At 38.3% G+C, this 20,119-nt stretch overlaps 2 protein-coding genes across 10 annotated transcripts in view; one reads left to right on the forward strand and one right to left on the reverse strand.

The window, feature by feature from the left end:
- The first annotated feature begins 2,771 nt into the window (after positions 1–2,771).
- Positions 2,772–5,381, forward strand: tmem14ca (transmembrane protein 14Ca). Of its 2 annotated transcripts, none has more exons than XM_053488043.1 (5): positions 2,772–2,879; positions 3,168–3,252; positions 3,381–3,482; positions 4,865–4,952; positions 5,209–5,381. In XM_053488043.1, exons 2-5 carry the CDS (start codon positions 3,177–3,179, stop codon positions 5,264–5,266), a joined length of 324 nt encoding a protein of 107 aa, XP_053344018.1. In that variant the 5' UTR covers positions 2,772–2,879; positions 3,168–3,176; the 3' UTR covers positions 5,267–5,381. The 2 variants fall into 2 exon arrangements, with proteins under 2 accessions (XP_053344018.1, XP_053344017.1); XM_053488042.1 differs by lacking the exon at positions 2,772–2,879 and adding an exon at positions 3,008–3,099.
- Positions 5,382–5,529: 148 nt separating this feature from the next.
- The window catches only part of mak (male germ cell-associated kinase), a 31,341-nt gene continuing 16,751 nt past the window's right edge, over positions 5,530–20,119 (reverse strand). For 2 of the 8 annotated variants that reach the window (XM_053488035.1, XM_053488039.1), the window contains 6 exons: positions 14,927–15,105; positions 14,664–14,797; positions 14,137–14,268; positions 6,813–6,932; positions 6,442–6,537; positions 5,912–6,186 (listed from right to left, as the gene is read on the reverse strand). In XM_053488035.1, coding sequence (XP_053344010.1) covers positions 6,035–6,186; positions 6,442–6,537; positions 6,813–6,932; positions 14,137–14,268; positions 14,664–14,797; positions 14,927–15,105 — 813 coding nt within the window. In that variant the 3' untranslated portion in view covers positions 5,912–6,034. Of the gene's footprint in view, positions 6,187–6,441; positions 6,538–6,812; positions 6,951–14,136; positions 14,269–14,663; positions 14,798–14,926; positions 15,106–20,119 lie in introns of those variants that run through there. The other 6 variants (XM_053488038.1, XM_053488041.1, XM_053488037.1 and 3 more) reach the window with 5 other exon arrangements.

The raw sequence follows: 20,119 nt of genomic DNA on the forward strand, positions 1-20,119 counted from the left end.
GACCAAAATTACCTCAAGAGCGCAGAGACAACTCATCCGAAAGGCCACAAAAGACCCCAGGACAACATCTAAAGAACTGCAGGCCTCACTTGCCTCAATTAAGGTCAGTGTTCACGACTCCACCATAAGAAAGAGACTGGGCAAAAACGGCCTGCATGGCAGATTTCCAAGGCGCAACCCACTTTTAAGCAAAAAGAACATTAAGGCTCGTCTCAATTTTGCTAAAAAACATCTCAATGATTGCCAAGACTTTTGGGAAAATACCTTGTGGACCGACGAGACAAAAGTTGAACTTTTTGGAAGGTGCGTGTCCCGTTACATCTGGCGTAAAAGTAACACCGCATTTCAGAAAAAGAACATCATACCAACAGTAAAATATGGTGGTGGTAGTGTGATGATCTGGGGTTGTTTTGCTGCTTCAGGACCTGGAAGGCTTGCTGTGATAGATGGAACCATGAATTCTACTGTCTACCAAAAAATCCTGAAGAACAATGTCTGGCCATCTGTTCATCAACTCAAGCTGAAGCGATCTTGGGTGCTGCAGCAGGACAATGACCCAAAACACACCAGCAAATCCACCTCTGAATGGCTGAAGAAAAACAAAATGAAGACTTTGGAGTGGCCTAGTCAAAGTCCTGACCTGAATCCTATTGGGATGTTGTGGCATGACCTTAAAAAGGCGGTTCATGCTAGAAAACCCTCAAATAAAGCTGAATTACAACAATTCTGCAAAGATGAGTGGGCCAAAATTCCTCCAGAGCGCTGTAAAAGACTCATTGCAAATTATCGCAAACGCTTGATTGCAGTTATTGCTGCTAAGGGTGGCCCAACCAGTTATTAGGTTCAGGGGGCAATTACTTTTTCACACAGGGCCATATAGGTTTGGATTTTTTTTTCTCCCTAAATAATAAAAACCATCATTTAAAAACTGCATTTTGTGTTTACGTGTGTTATCTTTGACTAATAGTTAAATGTGTTTGATGATCAGAAACATTGTATGTGACAAACATGCAAAAGAATAAGAAATCAGGAAGGGTGCAAATAGTTTTTCACACCACTGTATATCTATTATTTAAAACACTCAGCAGTGGTCGCCCCACATGATGTTTTCAAGTTTACTCAAGTATAACAGGCTAACAGCTAGCCTCAGAAACCAAACTAGCTTCTTCTAGTGACAAAGCACTATCAAATGTATTATCAAAATATAGATTTGTGTGAAAAAAATTATAATTCACAGTTTTGGGGTGGTCGCCCCACATGATGACCAAAAGTGACTACGACATTACAGCAGTTAAAAAACAGCTTTTTCTTACTATATGAAAGAGACTGATTTACCTTACAGTTGTTTCCAGGGGGTCTTCACTTGTGTCTGGTTGATGCAGTATCCCATCCTTGAGATGTTTTTCAAAATAAAAGTCCCAAAATTGTGGTTTGTTGATGGTCGCCCCGGATGATATGGATAGAATCAACATAATTCGGACAACATGAGTTTGTATATCATGACAGAAATATATGTGCAAATGATTTATAGTTTTGTCAATGGATGTAAAACATGTTTGAAATTATGCCAACTAGGAAAAGTGATGTATTTAAGTTGATTTAAAGTGTTTTCAAACCACTTGTCCTAACCAAAGTCAAGGCCGGACGGTCGCCCCATCTGAGGTTTTGGCACTTCGGATAGCAGAAAAATGTTGAAAAACTTAAAAATTTGGAGAAGTTAGAGTGGTTTAGTAGGTAAAGAAGGTATAACAAGTAAATGAGAAATTTTTATGTATTTTTTAGTTTTTTCTGCAAAATAAAATTAACCCGGACAGAAAAAGGGGGAGTCACGTCATTGACCTTAATACATCTACAGTAATCCATATTATACAGTAGTAAGAAACACTCAGTTAGATAAAGGAAAAGACAGTCCATCAATACTTTAAGAAATGGTCAGTCAATCTGAAAAAATTCAAGAACTTGGACTTTTGAACCATCAAACGCTGTCATAAAACTGGCTCTCGTAAGGACAATTCCAGGAAAGGAAATTAAGACTGCTGCAGAGGAGAAGTTTATTAGAATGACCAGCCTCAAAAATCTGCCGATTTACAGTTAGTGTTTTATCAGCTTCCAGTTCAGATTATCTAAAAGGCGAATTAATGTTTTTTAACTGAAGTGGGTGTGATAGTGCAGGCAAAACACAAAAATGTGTAGAAATTTGGGAACCGCTAATCTAGGATGTCCCAGTATGATTTAAGATTTCCCATCACTAAAACAGAGACCTGTTTGATAATGCCCCTGGTTCACACAGTGAGGTCCATGATGATATGATTTGCCAAGGTTGGTGTAAAAGCACCTATGATAGATAGAGTAGATAGATAAAGAAAGAGAGAGCTGTTGCTAACTGAATGTGCAGTCTGTGTGTTTACGCTCTAACCTGTAGGGGGCAGCATAGGACTGTTCTTTTTGTGATAGATATTGATACACGTAAATATTTACTTGTAAATTTAGCTATACAGTTATAGTGTCGGAAATTGTGTATTTTATTTTGTGTGTGTGTGTATGTGTATATATATATATATATATATATATATATATATGTATATATATATACACACACAAAATAATATATATATATATATATATATATATATATATATATATATATATATATACACACACAAAATAATATATATATATATATATATATATATATATATATATATATATATATATATAAAAATTAGTTGAGGGCGTATTGTCTTGAAAAACTCAATATCCCGTGATTCATGAGGTCAGCGCGTCACACCGGAAGCTTTCTGAAGGATATTTCAGCGGTTGGTTTTGCGAGGACGTCGACTCCAAGTTGCTAGCTGTTAGTTAAAGCGACTCGTTAAAACGTGAGTATATAATATTATGCGTTTATTCTGTTTGTTCGAATCAGAGCAGTTGTAATATAAGCCGAGCAGGACAGCCTTTTTGCACACATAGTTTAAAAGATATTTAACTTTAGCTCAGTGTATTTAGCGTAAACTGCAGGGCTCCTGTTTCATAGCTGCTTCAGCGGTGTGTAAAGTGTTTTCGGTCATGAACTCTACTACAGTTGTTGTTTTTAAGCAGGTATGTGTATGGCAGAAACAAGAGTTTCCCTTTTGGTTATTAAGTGTCAAGGGTTTGTGCACTGACAGGCGCTGGTGATGGCTGTGGACTGGGCTGGATATGGATATGCAGCTCTCGTGGCGTCTGGAGGAGTCCTTGGTTATGTCAAAGCAGGTCTTTTTTTTAATCTTTATACAATATAATAAACGCAATCTATTACATTTAATGTATGCTTTATTCAGTTATTTGTTTGATTTAGTTTTTTACATGAAAAATGGTATTCAATGTTTCTCTTTCTGCAGGCAGTGTCCCTTCTTTAGCAGCTGGACTGCTGTTTGGAGGTCTAGCAGGTTTTGGTGCCTACCAGATATCACAAAATCCCCAGAATATTTGGGTGTCTTTAGGTTGGTATTTATAGTCATTTATGCATTTGTATAATAATCACATCAAATCATTCTGGGGTGGGGGGAAACTTCGATAATTAACGAACAATTCATGATAGAGCTTGTTATAGAAAAATAATCATGTGATCTGGTCAGATGCTAGGTGTTTTTCACTCAAATGTTAATCAATTTCCAATATTAGCCTTATATCATAGCATGTTTTCTTATTTTGTTTCAAGACAACAAGACAAGTTATGTCACAAAGACATTGGAAAACCTTTTGTCTAAAAACTTATAACCTTTTAAGGGTAGGGTGGGGAGGGCACTTTTTTTAACAAAAACATTTTCAAATTTATTGTACAGACTGATGACATCAAGGTTTATTGTATAAAGTTGTACTATGTTGTATAAAATTGTATTATGTTGATCAACAAAGTATATATTATCCCTGCTCTCGTTCCCCACTTTAATTGAACAGGTGAGTAATACTCCCAATTCTATGAGGGGGTGAGCAGGGATGATATATTCTTTGTTGACCAACATAATACAATTTTACAGTCTCCACCATTAACACGTGACATAAACAAAACACATAAACTCTTTCATGTCCACTACAGGAGGTAATTTAAAATAAGTTAAGGATAGGTATTGGAAAGTGCCCTTGAAGTAAATTTAGGACAGATTAACTAGACAGTGAGAAGACAATCTAGAATAATTAATATTTTTTAACAGACCAACAACAACATTTAGTTTATGCAAAGAGTTTATGGCAATATTTACCTTTTTTGACCAGATTCTGACTGGTGGCAGCCCATTCTTGCATTATCAATGCTTCATCAGAATTTGTGGTTTTCTGTTTGTCCACCCACCTCTTGAGGATTAACCTGGGAAGTTTCCTGTCCGTAGACCCAGAATGTTGATGTTTTGTTGTTGAGCCACTTAGTTATCACTTTTGCCTCATGATAAGGTGGTCCATCATGCTGTACAAGGCATTGTTGGTCCCAAACTGTTCTTGGATGGTTGTAGAAGTTACTCTTACTTAAGGGATGTCCTTGAACAATTCATTATTCATGGCTGTAAATATAAATGGCCTCAGGATGCTCAATTATGTGAAGTCTAGCTAAAAAGCCTTATTTTTTTTTATTTTTAGCATTTTTCATTAGACATATCCCTGTCAACAGTCAAGAGCCTATTTAACTTTGTCAGGGAACTGTTTACAATAAGTTGAATACTGTCAGACAATCTGGAATAATTTATAAAGCAATAAAGTAATACTGAAATTAAGAAAATCTATGGATATGAAATGTGGAACTCTAATACTTTAATTTTTTTTTAATGACTGAACTGCATTTATTAGAGACATCCTTTACTGCATATTTATGATTATCATGTTTGTTGGCTAGCTACATCAGGCACCTTGGCTGCTCTCATGGGGAGACGATTTTACAACTCAAGAAAAATGATGCCTGCTGGAATAGTGGCTGGGGCAAGGTAATTAATGTTCACACTTGACAGACTGGAGGTTGTGATTACAGGGCTTTCAAAAATATTCACATTTTACTCACATTATCCTTTAATAATCACAGAATTCTACAGCAGATAAGATTCTGTTTAAACATATTCTTACACTAAAGGGTCCTTTGCTAGTTATACTAATTATGTGGCTGTGGGCATGACGTGTCCTGTCTCATTCATAGGTGTGTGTGTGTGTGTGTGTGTGTGTGTGTGTGTGTGTGTGGTTTTACAGTATTCTGATGTTGGCGAAGCTTGGTATTGGAGTCTTGCAGAAGCCTCAAGATTCATAAACAGTGCTGCAAAAAATATTTTGTGCTTTACCTGTACAGCTTTTAAAATAATTTGACATAACAGGTGTCATTTTCTAGAAAATGTTTAATAAATAAAAATTTAAGCAAATGTAAATTCTGCATTTCCATTTTAATTCACATGATTAATTATATTTTAAAATACTTATAAAACTCTTTTAACAAAGCTAAAAACCAGATTATTTAGATTTTTTACAAATCTAGTGTGGATCCTACATTTTAAAAAAAAAAGAAATGAAAAAAGGGCAGGTTGTTATTGGATAATAGCAGATTTTCAGCTGTGTCTGTGTTGGTTGTTATTATTATTCAATGGCATAGCATTTCACCATTTTCAAAAGCCTTGGTAATCCTATTCAAAGATATCAATAGCTGAAGTATTGCTGGACTAGAAAGGCTTTTCAGTTTAACTGTATACCAGTCATTAAAATGCCCCAAACTGACTTCCTCAACAAATAGTAATTTTGTGTGTTCTGCATTAATCAAGAAAATAAATAAAGTATTAATATAATTTCAAGATATTTTACACAAGCATGACCTCCTTGTAGTTATGTAATAAAACTAGGATCTGGTTTAGAATGAACAGCTCAATACTAAATCAAGGAATTTAGTCCATTGACAGTTAAAAAAAAAAAAGAAAAGTTTTGATCCAGGTTGAAAATCTTTCTACAAAGCAATTTTGAGACGGAGATGTCTGCCACCTTTGCATTGAGGTAAGCAAAAAAATTGAGACAGTGAAGATTTGAAGATGTGCTACCGATGACTTCCATACTTTGCTGCCCAGTCCACTCGACCATGGACAGGTTGGACAGGAGCAGCATGAGGGACAATACTGCCAGAGTTCTTCCCCAGGACTGAGTAGCTTGTACCTTTGACTTGAGGTCTTTTTTTCCGTCCATCGGCATCTGAGGACCATTTCAAGAATGTTATATACATATGTCATAATATAAGAATGTGTATGTATGCGTGTGTATATCTATCTATCTATCTATCTATCTGTATGTATATATATATATATATATATATATATATAAAGAACATAGCCTATAAGTTTGCTTTATGAAAAAATTTCATTTTGTTATTGTATGTGATTTCACTCTCACAGCAGGAACAAAATTGGTTAGAATTGCCTAAATGAACTGTATGGCCTTAGGCGTTACCTTCAGGACTTGCATTTAATAAGATGGAAGCAGTAGGTTTTGTAGTTATATATTTTATTGTGCCAGTTTTAGAATCAGCAGTGTTGGAGAGATCAACTAAAAGAAAAACAATGTAGAGGTAGAGAATAGGAGAGCATGAAAAAGCAAAGCGAAGACTTGATCAATTCAGTTAAGGCTGCAAGCCAGGGGAAATATTCTGTTTAGCTATTGCCTTTCCAGCTTATTGTATATTAAGTGATTTGCTGATTTAATCTCTGCCTTGAAACTATATATTTGCATGGAAAATTAAATTTAATGCATGTGAGGTGAATGAGAAGCTTAACCAAGATCAGGGGGGGAAAAAATTATCAAAGATTCACATTAGTACATACGTGTTTGCTGGTTTCCACTTGGTGCAAGCTGTATCCTTTGGCCAACTGATCCAACCTCTTTCTTCTGGAAAGATGGAATATAACCTCCAGAAAGTTTATATGTAGTGGTAACAAAGTTTCCTAAAAGCCAACGTCACACTGTTACAAAAAAATCCATGAACGACTTTAACAACATATATACCAGTTTATCTACAGAGACTCTCACTTGCACAAGCTCGCACACACACAAACACAAAATAAAAAATGCTTTACACATGCACACATTGTAACAGTGTATATGGACGCACGAATGGTAACTATATGAGTGATGCACGTGCACTGAGCTCAAGCATGGGAGCCGATTACCCTCAATACTGCTCGTATTTCAAGACCTTGGTCGTTTCCCGAGTTAAAATTTATTTTTAATTTTTGCTCGTCTTGCGAAACACTTACAGACCAAGATACTTGCAATCCAAGGTTTCACTTTATATTTTTTTGTGTGTGTTTGCCAACATGGGGGTAACATTACATGATGTGACAAATCTCCAGGAGCGAGAACATTCTTTGATCTGTCAACTCCATGAGAGCAAATTAACAAAAATGTGGAAACTAGCTATATAGTCAAGATTCATGATCAAGATTCAAAGAACCATATTAATCCCAGAGGGAAATTGCTTATGCTAGGTTACAGTTGCTCACAGTTGTTATCTAAGGAAAGGTAATAAATAATCATATAATTCACATAATCATATAATCAATCCTAAAGTCCTAAAACAGTAAGTACAAAAATATGACTCAAGAGCATTTGTAAATATTGCACAGTAATCTAGTATATGTATGTAATATTGTATTATTATATGTTATATTGTATTACATATTTTATTGGGAAGTAGTATTGCAATTATCATATCATACAAATATTATTGATTACGCTCACACCAGGTAACAAAGTCATCCACTACAGATAGGTACTCTGAGGTGTCACCATCCTTTATACATTCACCAACCACGGAGTTGTTAGAGAACTTCTGCAGATTGCATGACTCATCCATATCTAAAGTCAGATGTATAAAAGGTGAAAAAAAACGGAGACATACAGTCCCCTGGGGAGCTCCGGTGTTGCACACTAAAAAATGCTGGGTAATTTTTTTCTACCCAAACGCTGGGTTGCTGCTGTTGGGTCATTTTTCTGGGTTATTTACAGAGAATTATGTAGTTTTGTGTAACCCAGCTGCTGTGTTAAAGTTTGGTTGTCCCCTCCCGCAAAGTTCACGGGTGTATTCAGCGGCTGTCAGCTTTGTCTTCTCTTTTGAGCTCCCTCACCGCTGATGACAGTTCATCCTCCTTAAGCATTTAAGAGGTCTGTATACACATGTTCACTCACCTAAGTAACATACATTAGAGGTATAAAGCTAATGAGCCAGACAATGAAGCTGTGGGAAAGAGTAGTGGAAGCTAGGTTAAGGGCAGAGGTGAGCATTTGTGAGCAGCAATATGGTTTTATGCCTAGAAAGAGTACATCAGATGCAGTATTTGCTTTGAGAATGCTGGCGGAGAAGTACAGAGAAGGTAACAGGGAGTTGCATTGTGTCTTTTTAGATTTAGAGAAAGCGTATGACAGGGTGCCAAGAGAGGAGCTGTGGTATTGTATGAGGAAGTCTGGAGTGGCAGAGAAGTATGTTAGAGTGGTGCAGGACATGTATGAGAGCTGTAAGACAGTGGTAAGATGTGCTGTAGGTGTGACAGAAGAGTTTAAGGTGGAGGTGGGTCTGCATCAAGGATCTAAGCCCCTTTTTGTTTGCTCTGGTGATGGACAGGATGACAGATGAGGTAAGACAGGAGTCCCCATGGACTATGATGTTTGCAGATGACATTGTGCTCTGTAGCGAGAGCAGGGAACAGGTGGATTAAAATTTGGAGAGGTGGAGGTATGCTCTGGAAAGCAGAGGAATGAAGGTTAGCCGCAGCAAGACGGAATACATGTGTGTAAATGAGAGGGACCCAGGAGGATCGGTGAGGCTACAGGGAGCAGAGGTAAAGAAGGTGCAGGATTTTAAGTACTTAGGGTCAACGGTCCAGAGCAACGGAGAGTGTGAAAAGGAGGTGAAGAGGCGGGTACAGGCAGGTTGGAATGGGTGGAGAAAAGTGTCAGGTGTGTTGTGCGATAAAAGAATATCAGCGAGAATGAAAGGAAAGGTGTACAGGACAGTGGTGAGACCAGCGATGCTCTACGGCTTAGAGACAGTGGCGCTGAAGAAAAGACAGGAGGCAGAGTTGGAGGTAGCAGAGCTGAAGATGTTGAGGTTCTCTTTGGAAGTGACAAGGATGGATAGGATCAAGAATGAGTTTATCAGAGGGACAACCCACGTTAGATGTTTTGGAGATAAAGTCAGAGAGGCCAGATTGAGGTGGTTTGGGCATGTTCAGAGGAGAGATTGTGAATATATCGGTAGAAGGATGCTGAGGTTGGAACTGCCAGGCAGGAGGTCTAGAGGAAGACCAAAGAGGAGATTTATGGATGCAGTGAGAGAGGACATGAAGTTAGTTGGTGTGAGAGAAGAGGATGCAGAGGATAGGGTTAGATGGAGGCAGATGATTCGCTGTGGCGACCCCTGAAAGGGAACAGCCGAAAGACAAAGAAGAAGACTCACCTAAGTAACATATAACTGAAAAATTACCACTATATGTAACATTTATTACTGTTACCGTGTTATGGTTACACTCAAACTTTCAGGCTGGTCTGAGGTATGATAATTTAGCTGACAATAGCTGCTAGATAGCCAAAGAACCCCAACTGTGTATGAAAGAAACAGCTAAGATGTCTGAGCTTTTTAGCTTTCTTTGTAGAATGCTTACAGGGTGTACGAAGATGGTGAAGTGTTAACTGTAGTGCTAGCATGATGCTAGCATTTAGTTAGGTTGCTAGCTTTAGCAACCACATTAACTAGTCTGACTTAAAAAATATATATTTAGGAGCTTTATCCTAAAAGCCATGCTTATTTTGCTGTTTTATTTTTGGTAGTAGCTGTCTCCATGTTTTTGTTTCAGGTTATCCATACCCTAGCTTTGTCATTTTTTTTATTTAGTATCAATCCTATTACATGCTAAATTGATAGGCTTATTCAGTTGAATTTTTGCTATTCAACTAAATTTTTACTTTCCTTCATTTCTTTCTTTTTAGGGTTGGGACCAACATAGTGGAGTACCTCCAGCAGGCTGAAGTGTCAAGACCATACCCCTACATCCTGAGGTTGGGAAATAATGACCAGCACTGCTCTCAGGCATACGTCATTCTGGTGGGACAGGCTCTAGAGCAATGCACACTACTTGGGGCAGTTGATGTGTGCTTTAAGGCATTTTATATTTTTAAAATTAACTTCAAAGCAGTGTGCTCAGGACTTTTTGTGAATTTGCTATGAAATAGCGAGGCCTACTTGAAAAGTCATAGACAGTGTTTGTATGTTAAAATAACCCCAGGGCTGGATAGTTTTGTTCTGAAGAAAATAATTCTGAAGTCACAGAGGGATCCTGCTCTGTAGAAGCTGCCTCAGCCTATTTGTGCAATTAATTCATTCTGCTCTTGTGAGTAATAGTATACAGTAGTAATGATGTCGCTGTTGATTATCTGCTCTTGTGCTTTTGAAAAATAAATGTTTTTTCTATGAACATTTAATAGGATGTTGTTTATTGCATATATGTATGGTTTGCGAAACTTGGAAGTTTTTTGTAATAGACCAGTATATCAAAGTAATTTAACTGTTTAATAGACATGGGTAGTTTTTATTTATTTATTTATTTATTTATTTTTATACAGATTCACTGTAAAACATGAAAATAATAAAAACCTAATTGTGAGGTAGAATCAACCCAACATTCCAGTTAAAATGAATCAACATCTGGGTAGAACATTTGACCAATTTATGTGGTAGAATTAACCCAGCATTATAGTTAAATATGACCTAGCATTTGGGTTGAATATTTAACGTATATACATGTATACATATATACACTCACCTAAAGGATTATTAGGAACACCTGTTCAATTTCTCATTAATGCAATTATCTAATCAACCAATCACATGGCAGTTGCTTCAATGCATTTAGGGGTGTGGTCCTGGTTAAGACAATCTCCTGAACTCCAAACTGAATGTCAGAATGGGAAAGAAAGGTGATTTAAGCAATTTTAAGCGTGGCATGGTTGTTGGTGCCAGACGGGCCGGTCTGAGTATTTTACAATCTGCTTAGTTACTGGGATTTTCACGCACAACCATTTTTAGGGTTTACAAAGAATGATGTGAAAAGGGAAAAACATCCAGTATGCAGCAGTCCTGTGGGCGAAAATGCCTTGTTGATGCTAGAGGTCAGAGGAGAATGGGCCAACTGATTCAAGCTGATAAAAGAACAACTTTGACTTAAATAACCACTCGTTACAACCGAGGTATGCAGCAAAGCATTTGTGAAGCCACAACACGCACAACCTTGAGGCGGATGGGCTACAGCAGAAGCAGAAGACCCCACTGGGTACCACTCATCTCCACTACAAATAGGAAAAAGAGGCTACAATTTGCACAAGCTCACCAAAATTGGACAGTTGAAGACTGGAAAAACGTTGCCTGGTCTGAGTTCAAATGGTAGAGTCAGAACAGAATAAGAACATGGATCCATTATGCCTTGTTACCACTGTGCAGGCTGGTGGTGGTGGTGTAATGGTGTGGGAATGTTTTCTTGGCACACTTTAGGCCCCTTAGTGCCAATTGGGCATCGTTTAAATGCCACGGGCTACCTGAGCATTGTTTCTGACCATGTCCATTCCTTTATGACCACCATGTAACCATCCTCTAATGGCTAATTCCAGCAGGATAATGCACCATGTCACAAAGCTCGAATCATTTCAAATTGGTTTCTTGAACATGACAATGAGTTCACTGTACTAAAATGGCCCCCACAGTCACCAGCTCTCAACCCAGTAGAGCATCTTTGGGATGTGGTGGAACGGGAGGTTCGTGCCCTGGATGTGCATCCCACAAATCTCCATCAACTGCAATATGATATCCTATCAATATGGGCCAACATTTCGAAAGAATGCTTTCAGCATCTTTCAGAATCAATGCCACATAGAATTAAGGCAGTTCTGAAGGTGAAAGGGGGTCAAACACCGTATTAGTATAGTGTTCCTAATAATCCTTTAGGTGAGTGTGTGTGTATATATGTATATATATATATATATATATATATATATATATATATATACACTCAACAAAAATATAAATGCAACACCTTTGTTTCTGCTCCGATTTTTCATGAGATGGACTTAAAGATCCAAAATTCATTCCAGATACACAATATTACCATTTCTCTCAAACATTGTTTACAAATCAGTCTAAATGTGTGATAGTGAGCACTTCTGCTTTGCTGAGATAATCCATCCCACCTCACAGGTGTGCCACATCAAGATGCTGATCTGACATCATGAGTAGTGCACAGGTGTACCTTATACTGCCCACAATAAAAGGCTACCCTGGAATGTGCAGTTTTGTCTCACAGCAAAATGCCACAAGCATTGAGGGAGCGTGCAATTGGCATGCTGACAGTAGGAATGTCAACCAGATCTGTTGCTCGTGCATTGAATGTTCATTTATCCACCATAAGTTGTTTCCAAAGGCGTTTCAGAGAATATGGCAGTACATCCAACCGGCCTCACAACCGCAGACCACGTGTAACCACACCAGCCCAGGACCTCCACATCCAGCAGGTTCACCTCCAAGATCGTCTGAGACCAGCCACTCAGACAGCTGCTGAAACAATTGGTTTGCATAACCAAACAATTTCTGCACAAACTGTCAGAAATCGTCTCAGGGAAGCTCAACTGCATGCTCGTCGTCCTTATCGGGGTCTTGACCTGACTCCAGCTTGTCGCCGTAACAGACTTGAGTGGGCAAATGCTCACATTCGATGGCGTCTGGCACGTTGGAGAGGCGTCCTCTTCACGGATGAATCTCGGTTTACATTGTTCAGGGTAGATGGCAGTATAAGGTACACCTGTGCACTACTCATGATGTCAGATCAGCATCTTGATGTGGCACACCTGTGAGGTGGGATGGATTATCTCAGCAAAGCAGAAGTGCTCACTATCACACATTTAGACTAATTTGTGAACAATGTTTGAGAGAAATGGTAATATTGTGTATCTGGAATGAATTTTAGATTTTTAAGTCCATCTCATGAAAAATCGGAGCAGAAACAAAGGCGTTGCGTTTATATTTTTGTTGAGTGTATATATATATATATATATATATATGTTGCGTTCTTCACCGCTAGGAAGGAACTTGGAGAGACGAGTGAGCTTCCTTGCTGCCCAATGCAAATGGCTGGGAGTACTTTATTAAGCACGCAGTTATTCAATGAGCAACACCTTCACAATAGAACCACATCCAATTTAGCCTTAGCATAAATCAGAACACATTCAATAGAACACACACCTAACACCAACACACAAAACATGGCCGAAGCCACTAAACCCCACCCCCATGTTGCACCAACAACCATGCCATGCTCAAAATTGCTTAAATCACCTTTCTTTCCCATTCTGACATTCAGTTTGGAGTTCAGGAGATTGTCTTGACCAGGACCACACCCCTAAATACATTGAAGCAACTGCCATGTGATTGGTTGATTAGATAATTGCATTAATGAGAAATTGAACAGGTGTTCCTAATAATCCTTTAGGTGAGTGTACTGTACAATGTATATTCATAAGAAATAAAGGCTGTAAATTGCTGCAGAGTTTAAAGCATATACTGTATAAGTGTTCAAAAACTGCTTTGCTTTAGTCATATGTTATTTTTGACTTAGGAAACTCACATTTCATTAGTCTGTGGTAGTTGTATGGTAAGATTGTGCTTTACCAGGGTATGTCTGTAGTGATTCACTTCCTGCATGGGCTACAAAAACTTTGAACATACTCTCCAAATTTGCATCACTGTGCCATCTCTTCATGACCCTTAAGTTTGCGTCAGCCTATCGTTGGTCATATATAACTTCTTCTGTGTATTTTTCTATATTTAGTAATATTTGATCATAAGCACTGTAGTGACAGTGTCACATGAAACCAAGGAGCTTTATGCTGCAGGATGGTATCATGGGTAAGTGAAAACTTTAAAAGTTTAAGTTTTTTTGGAATTTCTGTTGATAATTGTGATAAGTTGTAAATTTTATTTATTTTATGTTTATGGCTTATAAAATCAGATTTCAAAATCTTGGTAAGCACAGTTTCAAAACCCACACTGATTTGTTAAAAAAAATGTGGAAAAGTGGGAACTGTAGTTACCCTAACACAAAAGCTTACCTGCAGTAACTCGGGTAAATGGGGCTCCACTGATCGGAGCAAGTGGTTTCTTTTGATGTATTGACCAGTTGTCCCACAGGTCCCTTTGGGCCTCCTTTTCCACAGTTGATGGGGAGCTTTTACTAATCAAACCTAAAATAAAGGTTTAAAAGTAGTGCTTATATTACTTCCCCTTACACTGAAATAACATGATAATCCTGTCTGTTTTACTTCTTTATATTGCAGGTTAGTAATGTAACTATTACAGTAATTGCAATAATTAGTAAGTATTACAATAATTTTGGTCAGGGTTGTAATGGATTTCGAGCCGATTCTAGGGACAAGGGTTACTCCTGTCCATCCTTGCAGGAGTATATCCTAGACAGGACACCAATCCTTCTGTGCATCACACACTTGAACTCATAGGGGCTAAATTAGTGTCACAAATCCGGAGACCAGCATGTTTTAGAACGTGGGAAGCATTCCAAACCCACATTAAATAACATTTCATTAGGAAATGAATTGGCACAAACATATAGCAGACCTACCAGGCAGGTATCTTGATTGCTGCAAGTAATGCTGTCGGGCTGAGCGGGTGCTTTGCAGACTGGAGTTCATTTTGATGCTACTTGGTAGCTTTGTAACGTTGCTGAAAGTGTAAATAGGCTTTTGGTCTTTTGACCTAAATACGTTTGTCATTAGAAACAGAAAAATCAGCAGAATCGAAAGAACAAAACTCCATCTTAATAAAACATTTTACCAATCTTAAATAGCCACTTCACTGTAAAGTCCAAATGAAAAAGTCACTAACTCAGACATGAACTCATTGATGGGTCTGTCCTCTTCTGCTCCCATGCTGTTTTTTTTTGAGTTAGATGCAGCTGTGTCTGAGGGATCTGACTCGTCCCAGCTGTCAGAGAGTTTGGTCTGTCCCCAGCGTCTCCGCCCACTTTTCATTCCTATTAGGCTATTCTCGTTTCCCACAGGCCTCTTGGAAAATACAACCACAAATTTAGTACTATTTAGTTTGTAAAATTTAGTTTGACGTGTTTGCTGCGCAGTACATCTTAAAAGATTATATTGTGATTTTTCCCCCATATTTTACTTTAAAAATGACACTCATATATAGTTGTGTATATTAAATGCACATTAAGGAAAATATGTCAAGCCTTTTTTTTAAGGATTAGTGCTTATAGCTTATGAAAATCAAAAATCCAGAATCTCAAATCATTAGAATACCCCCCTTAAGTTTTAGAAAATTACTATTTATACAGCAAACACACAGTGTATTTATTGGTCAAATAAAGTACACACCACCACAATCATGGTGAAGACTTATGACTTGACATCTGTTCACAATAAGGGTAAGACAAATGGTGATCAGTGAAAGGACTGGCTGGTAGAGTGCTCTATCGAAGCATATTTATGGAAAGAAGGGAAAATCAATGTCTCCGAGACTGAAGTGGAGAAGCACAGAATCCAAGTTGTTTGATATCCGGTGTAAAATTTCCAGAGTCAGTGATGATTTGGTGTGCTATGTCATCTGCTGCTTTTTATTAAGCTTACAGTCAATGCAGCCCTCTAACAAGATTTTAGAGCACTTCATTCTTCAAACTGCTAACAAGCTTTATGGAGATGTCAGTTTATTTTTTCAGCAGGAGAGTGTACCTTCCCACAGTGCCAAAACTACCACTTTGCTGACCATTATATATTACTGTGTTGAGTGGCCAGCCAACTTACCTAACCTGAAGCTCATAGAGAATCTGTGGGGTATTTTCAAGGGGAACACCCCACCCAACAGTAGGAGCTGAAGGCTGCTATCAAAGCAATCTGGTCTGCCACAGGCTGATAACCGTCATGTCATTGTGCATTGTTGCAGTAATCCATGCCACAAGATTCCCAAATAAGTACTGAATGCATAAATTAACATAATTTTTTAGAAGCTGTACATTTTTGTATTGTAAATCATAGGAATTATATTATTTTGAGAACCATTTTTGGATTTTTTATTTTCATAATCATTGAAATTAAAACAAAAAAATAGCTTGAAATATTGTACTCTGTGTGCTGAATCTGGATTTTTTGCATTAAAGTATGAAAAAAAGTTTTTGTGACATATTTTAGTTGCACAGTATAAAGTCAGGACCATAAGTTCTGAATATTAATATTATATTTCTGTTCATAAGTTTTTTCATTAATTAGAACAATGACCCAATATTTTTGCCTCCATATCCCTCCAAAATGCATTTAAATTAAAATTCACCTTCAGCTTAAATTCCAGTGCTTTGATTTATACAGTAGCTACTTTTTGTATAGCCTATTTTCACAGAAAATAATTGGTCAACTAAGAAATAATTAGACAACCGATTGATAAGCAGGTTAATGCTCACCCGTGGCCTGTTTCTTATTATTTTATGATTAGTTATGGAAAAAAAGATGTTTCCAAGTGTTAATGGTGATTGGTATGTGCATGAGCACTTTCAATATATATATATATATATATATACCGTTCAAAAGTTTGGGGTCACTTGCAAATTTCTATGTTTTTGTTAAGTGATTTATTTTTCACATTCTACAAACCGGATTCCAAAAAAGTTGGGACACTATACAAATCGTGAATAAAAACTGAATGCAATGATGTGGAGGTGCCAACTACTAATATTTTATTAATAATAGAACATAAATCACGGAACAAAAGTTTAAACTGAGAAAATTTATCATTTTAAGGGGTAAAAATATGTTGATTCAAAAGGCCATTTTCTTATCTCCCCTTCTTCTTACAACACTCAACAGACGTCTGGGGACCGAGGAGACCAGTTTCTCAAGTTTAGAAATAGGAATGCTCTCTCCATTCTTGTCTAATACAGGCCTCTAACTGTTCAATCGTCTTGGGCCTTCTTTGTCGCACCTTCCTCTTTATGATGCGCCAAATGTTCTCTATAGGTGAAAGATCTGGACTGCAGACTGGCCATTTCAGTACCCGAATTCTTCTCCTACACAGCCATGATGTTGTAATTGATGCAGAATGTGGTCTGGCATTATCTTGATGAAAAATGCAGGGTCTTCCCTGAAAGAGATGCATCTGGATGGGAGCATATGTTGTTCTAGAACCTGAATTTATTTTTCTGCATTGATGGTGCCTTTCCAGACATGCAAGCTGCCCATGCCACACGCACTCATGCAATCCCATACCATCAGAGATGCAGACTTCTGAACTGAGCGCTGATAACAACTTGGGTTGTCCTTGTCCTCTTTGGTCCGGATGACATGGCGTCCCAGATTTCCAAAAAGAACTTCAAATTGTGACTTGTCTGACCAAAGAACAGTCTTCCATTTTGCCACACTCCATTTTAAATGATCCCTGGCCCAATGAAAACGCCTGAGCTTGTGGATCTTGCTTAGAAATGGCTTCTTCTTTGCACTGTATAGTTTTAACTGGCAACGGCGGATGGCACGGTGGATTGTGTTCACTGATAATGGTTTCTGGAACTATTCCTGAGCCCATTCTGTGATTTCCTTTACAGTAGCATTCCTGTTTATGCAGTGTCGTTTAAGGGCCCGGAGATCACGGGCATCCAGTATGGTTTTACGCCTTTGCCCCTTATGCACAGAGATTGTTCCAGAATTTCTGAATCTTCGGATGATGTTATGCACATTTGATGATGATAACTGCAAAGCCTTTGCAATTTTTTGCTGGGTAACACCTTTCTGATATTGCTCCACTATCTTTCTGCGAAACATTGTGGGAATTGGTGATCCTCTACCCATCTTGGCTTCTGAGAGACACTGCCACTCTGAGAAGCTCTTTTTTTACCCAATCATGTTGCCAATTGACCTAATTAGTGTTAATTGGTCTTCCAGCTCCTCGTTATGCTCAAATTTACTTTTTCCAGCCTCTTATTGCTACTTGTTTCAACTTTTTTGGGATTTGTTGACACCATGAAATTTTGAATCAACATATTTTTCCCTTAAAATGATAAATTTTCTCAGTTTAAACTTTTGTTCCGTGATTTATGTTCTATTCTGAAAAAATATTAGAAGTTGGCACCTCCACATCATTGCATTCAGTTTTTATTCACGATTTGTATAGTGTCCCAACTTTTTTGGAATCCGGTTTGTACAACAATACTGGGAATTTCACAGGGGTCAGCCTTTCTTTAAGAGTTCTTGCAAGAACAGTATTGTCAAGTGCATTTGCAAAATCCGTCAAGCACCATAATGAAACTGGCTCTCATGGAGGCCATCCCAGGAGGGCGAGACTAAAAGCTACCTCTGCCGCAGACGAGAAGTTCATTTAGAGTTATCAGCCTGAAAAATTACCAATTAACAGCACCTCAGATTAGAGGCGTTATGAAGTCTTTACAGGGCATAAGTAGCAGATACATCTCACGGTACGAGTTAGAAAGTAACCCCAAACCTTTGAACGGTAGTATATACAGGTCCTTCTCAAAAAATTAGCATATTGTGATAAAGTTTTTTATTTTTATTTTCTGTAATGTACTGATAAACATTAGACTTTCATATATTTTAGATTCATTACACACAACTGAAGTAGTTCAAGCCTTTTATTGTTTTAATATTGATGATTTTGGCATACAGCTCATGAAAACCCAAAATTTCTATCTCAAAAAATTAGCATATCATGAAAAGGTTCTCTAAACAAGCTATTAACCTAATCATCTGAATCAACTAATTAACTCTAAACACCTGCAAAAGATTCCTGAGGCTTTTAAAAACTCATGGGTTCATCATGGGTAAGACTGGCGACCTGACTGCTGTCCAGAAGGCCATCATTAACACCCTCAAGCAAGAGGGTAAGACACAGAAAGAAATTTCTGAACGAATAGGCTGTTCGCAGAGTGCTGTATCAAGGCACCTCAGTGGGAAGTCTGTGGGAAGGAAAAAGTGTGGCAGAAAACGCTGCACAACGAGAAGAGGTGACCGAACCCTGGGGAAGATTGTGGAGAAGGACCGATTCCAGACCTTGGGGGACATGTGGAAGCAGTGGACTAAGTCTGGAGTAGAAACATCCAGAGCCACCGTGTACAGGCGTGTGCAGGAAATGGGCTACAGGTGCCGCATTCCCCAGGTCAAGCCACTTTTGAACCAGAAACAGCAGCAGAAGCGCCTGACCTGGGCTACAGAGAAGCAGCACTGGACTGTTGCTCAGTGGTCCAAATTACTTTTTTCAGATGAAAGCAAATTTTGCATGTCATTCGGAAATCAAGGTGCCAGAGTCTGGAGGAAGACTGGGGAAAGGGAAATGCCAGTGTCAAGTACCCACAGTCAGTGATGGTCTGGGGTGCCATGTAAGCTGCTGGTGTTGGTCTACTGTGTTTTATCAAGGGCAGGGTCAATGCAGCTAGCTATCAGATTTTGGAGCACTTCATGCTTCTATCTGCTGAAAAGCTTTATGGAGATGAAGATTTCATTTTTTAGCACGACCTGGCACCTGCTCACAGTGCCAAAACCACTGGTAAATGGTTTACTGACCATGGTATTACTGTGCTCAATTGGCCTGCCAACTCTCCTGACCTGAACTCCATAGAGAATCTGTGGGATATTGTGAAGAGAAAGTTGAGAGACCCAAACCCAACACTCTGGATGAGCTTGAGGCTGCTATCGAAGCATCCTGGGCCTCCATAACACCTCAGCAGTGCCACAGGCTGCTTGCCTCCATGCCACGCCGCATTGAAGCAGTCATTTCTGCAAAAGGATTCCCGACCAAGTATAACTGAACATAATTATTTGAAGGTTGACTTTTTTTGTATTAAAAACACTTTTCTTTTATTGGTCGGATGAAATATGCAAATTTTTTGAAAATAATGAACTTTATCACAATATGCTAATTTTCCGACATACTCCGTGTTTGATGCGTAATGACAGCGCGAACGAGACGGGAGGATGGGAAAGGCGTGGCGACAATTTCGGCTTTTATTTTCTGCGCTTTCTTACATTTCGGCCGAAACCGATAATGCTATTTTGGCCGAAAATTTTCGGCGGC

The sequence above is a fragment of the Clarias gariepinus genome, chromosome 26 (genome assembly GCF_024256425.1).
Source record: "Clarias gariepinus isolate MV-2021 ecotype Netherlands chromosome 26, CGAR_prim_01v2, whole genome shotgun sequence".
Classification (NCBI taxonomy): Eukaryota; Metazoa; Chordata; class Actinopteri; order Siluriformes; family Clariidae; genus Clarias; species Clarias gariepinus.

Coding starts and splice junctions, on each gene's coding strand:
- tmem14ca (XM_053488042.1), top strand. CDS start 3,067: ATGAACTCTACTACAGTTGTTGTTTTTAAGCAG. Junction 3,100..3,167: donor CAGTTGTTGTTTTTAAGCAG/GTATGTGTATGG, acceptor GTGCACTGACAG/GCGCTGGTGATGGCTGTGGA. Junction 3,253..3,380: donor CCTTGGTTATGTCAAAGCAG/GTCTTTTTTTTA, acceptor CTCTTTCTGCAG/GCAGTGTCCCTTCTTTAGCA.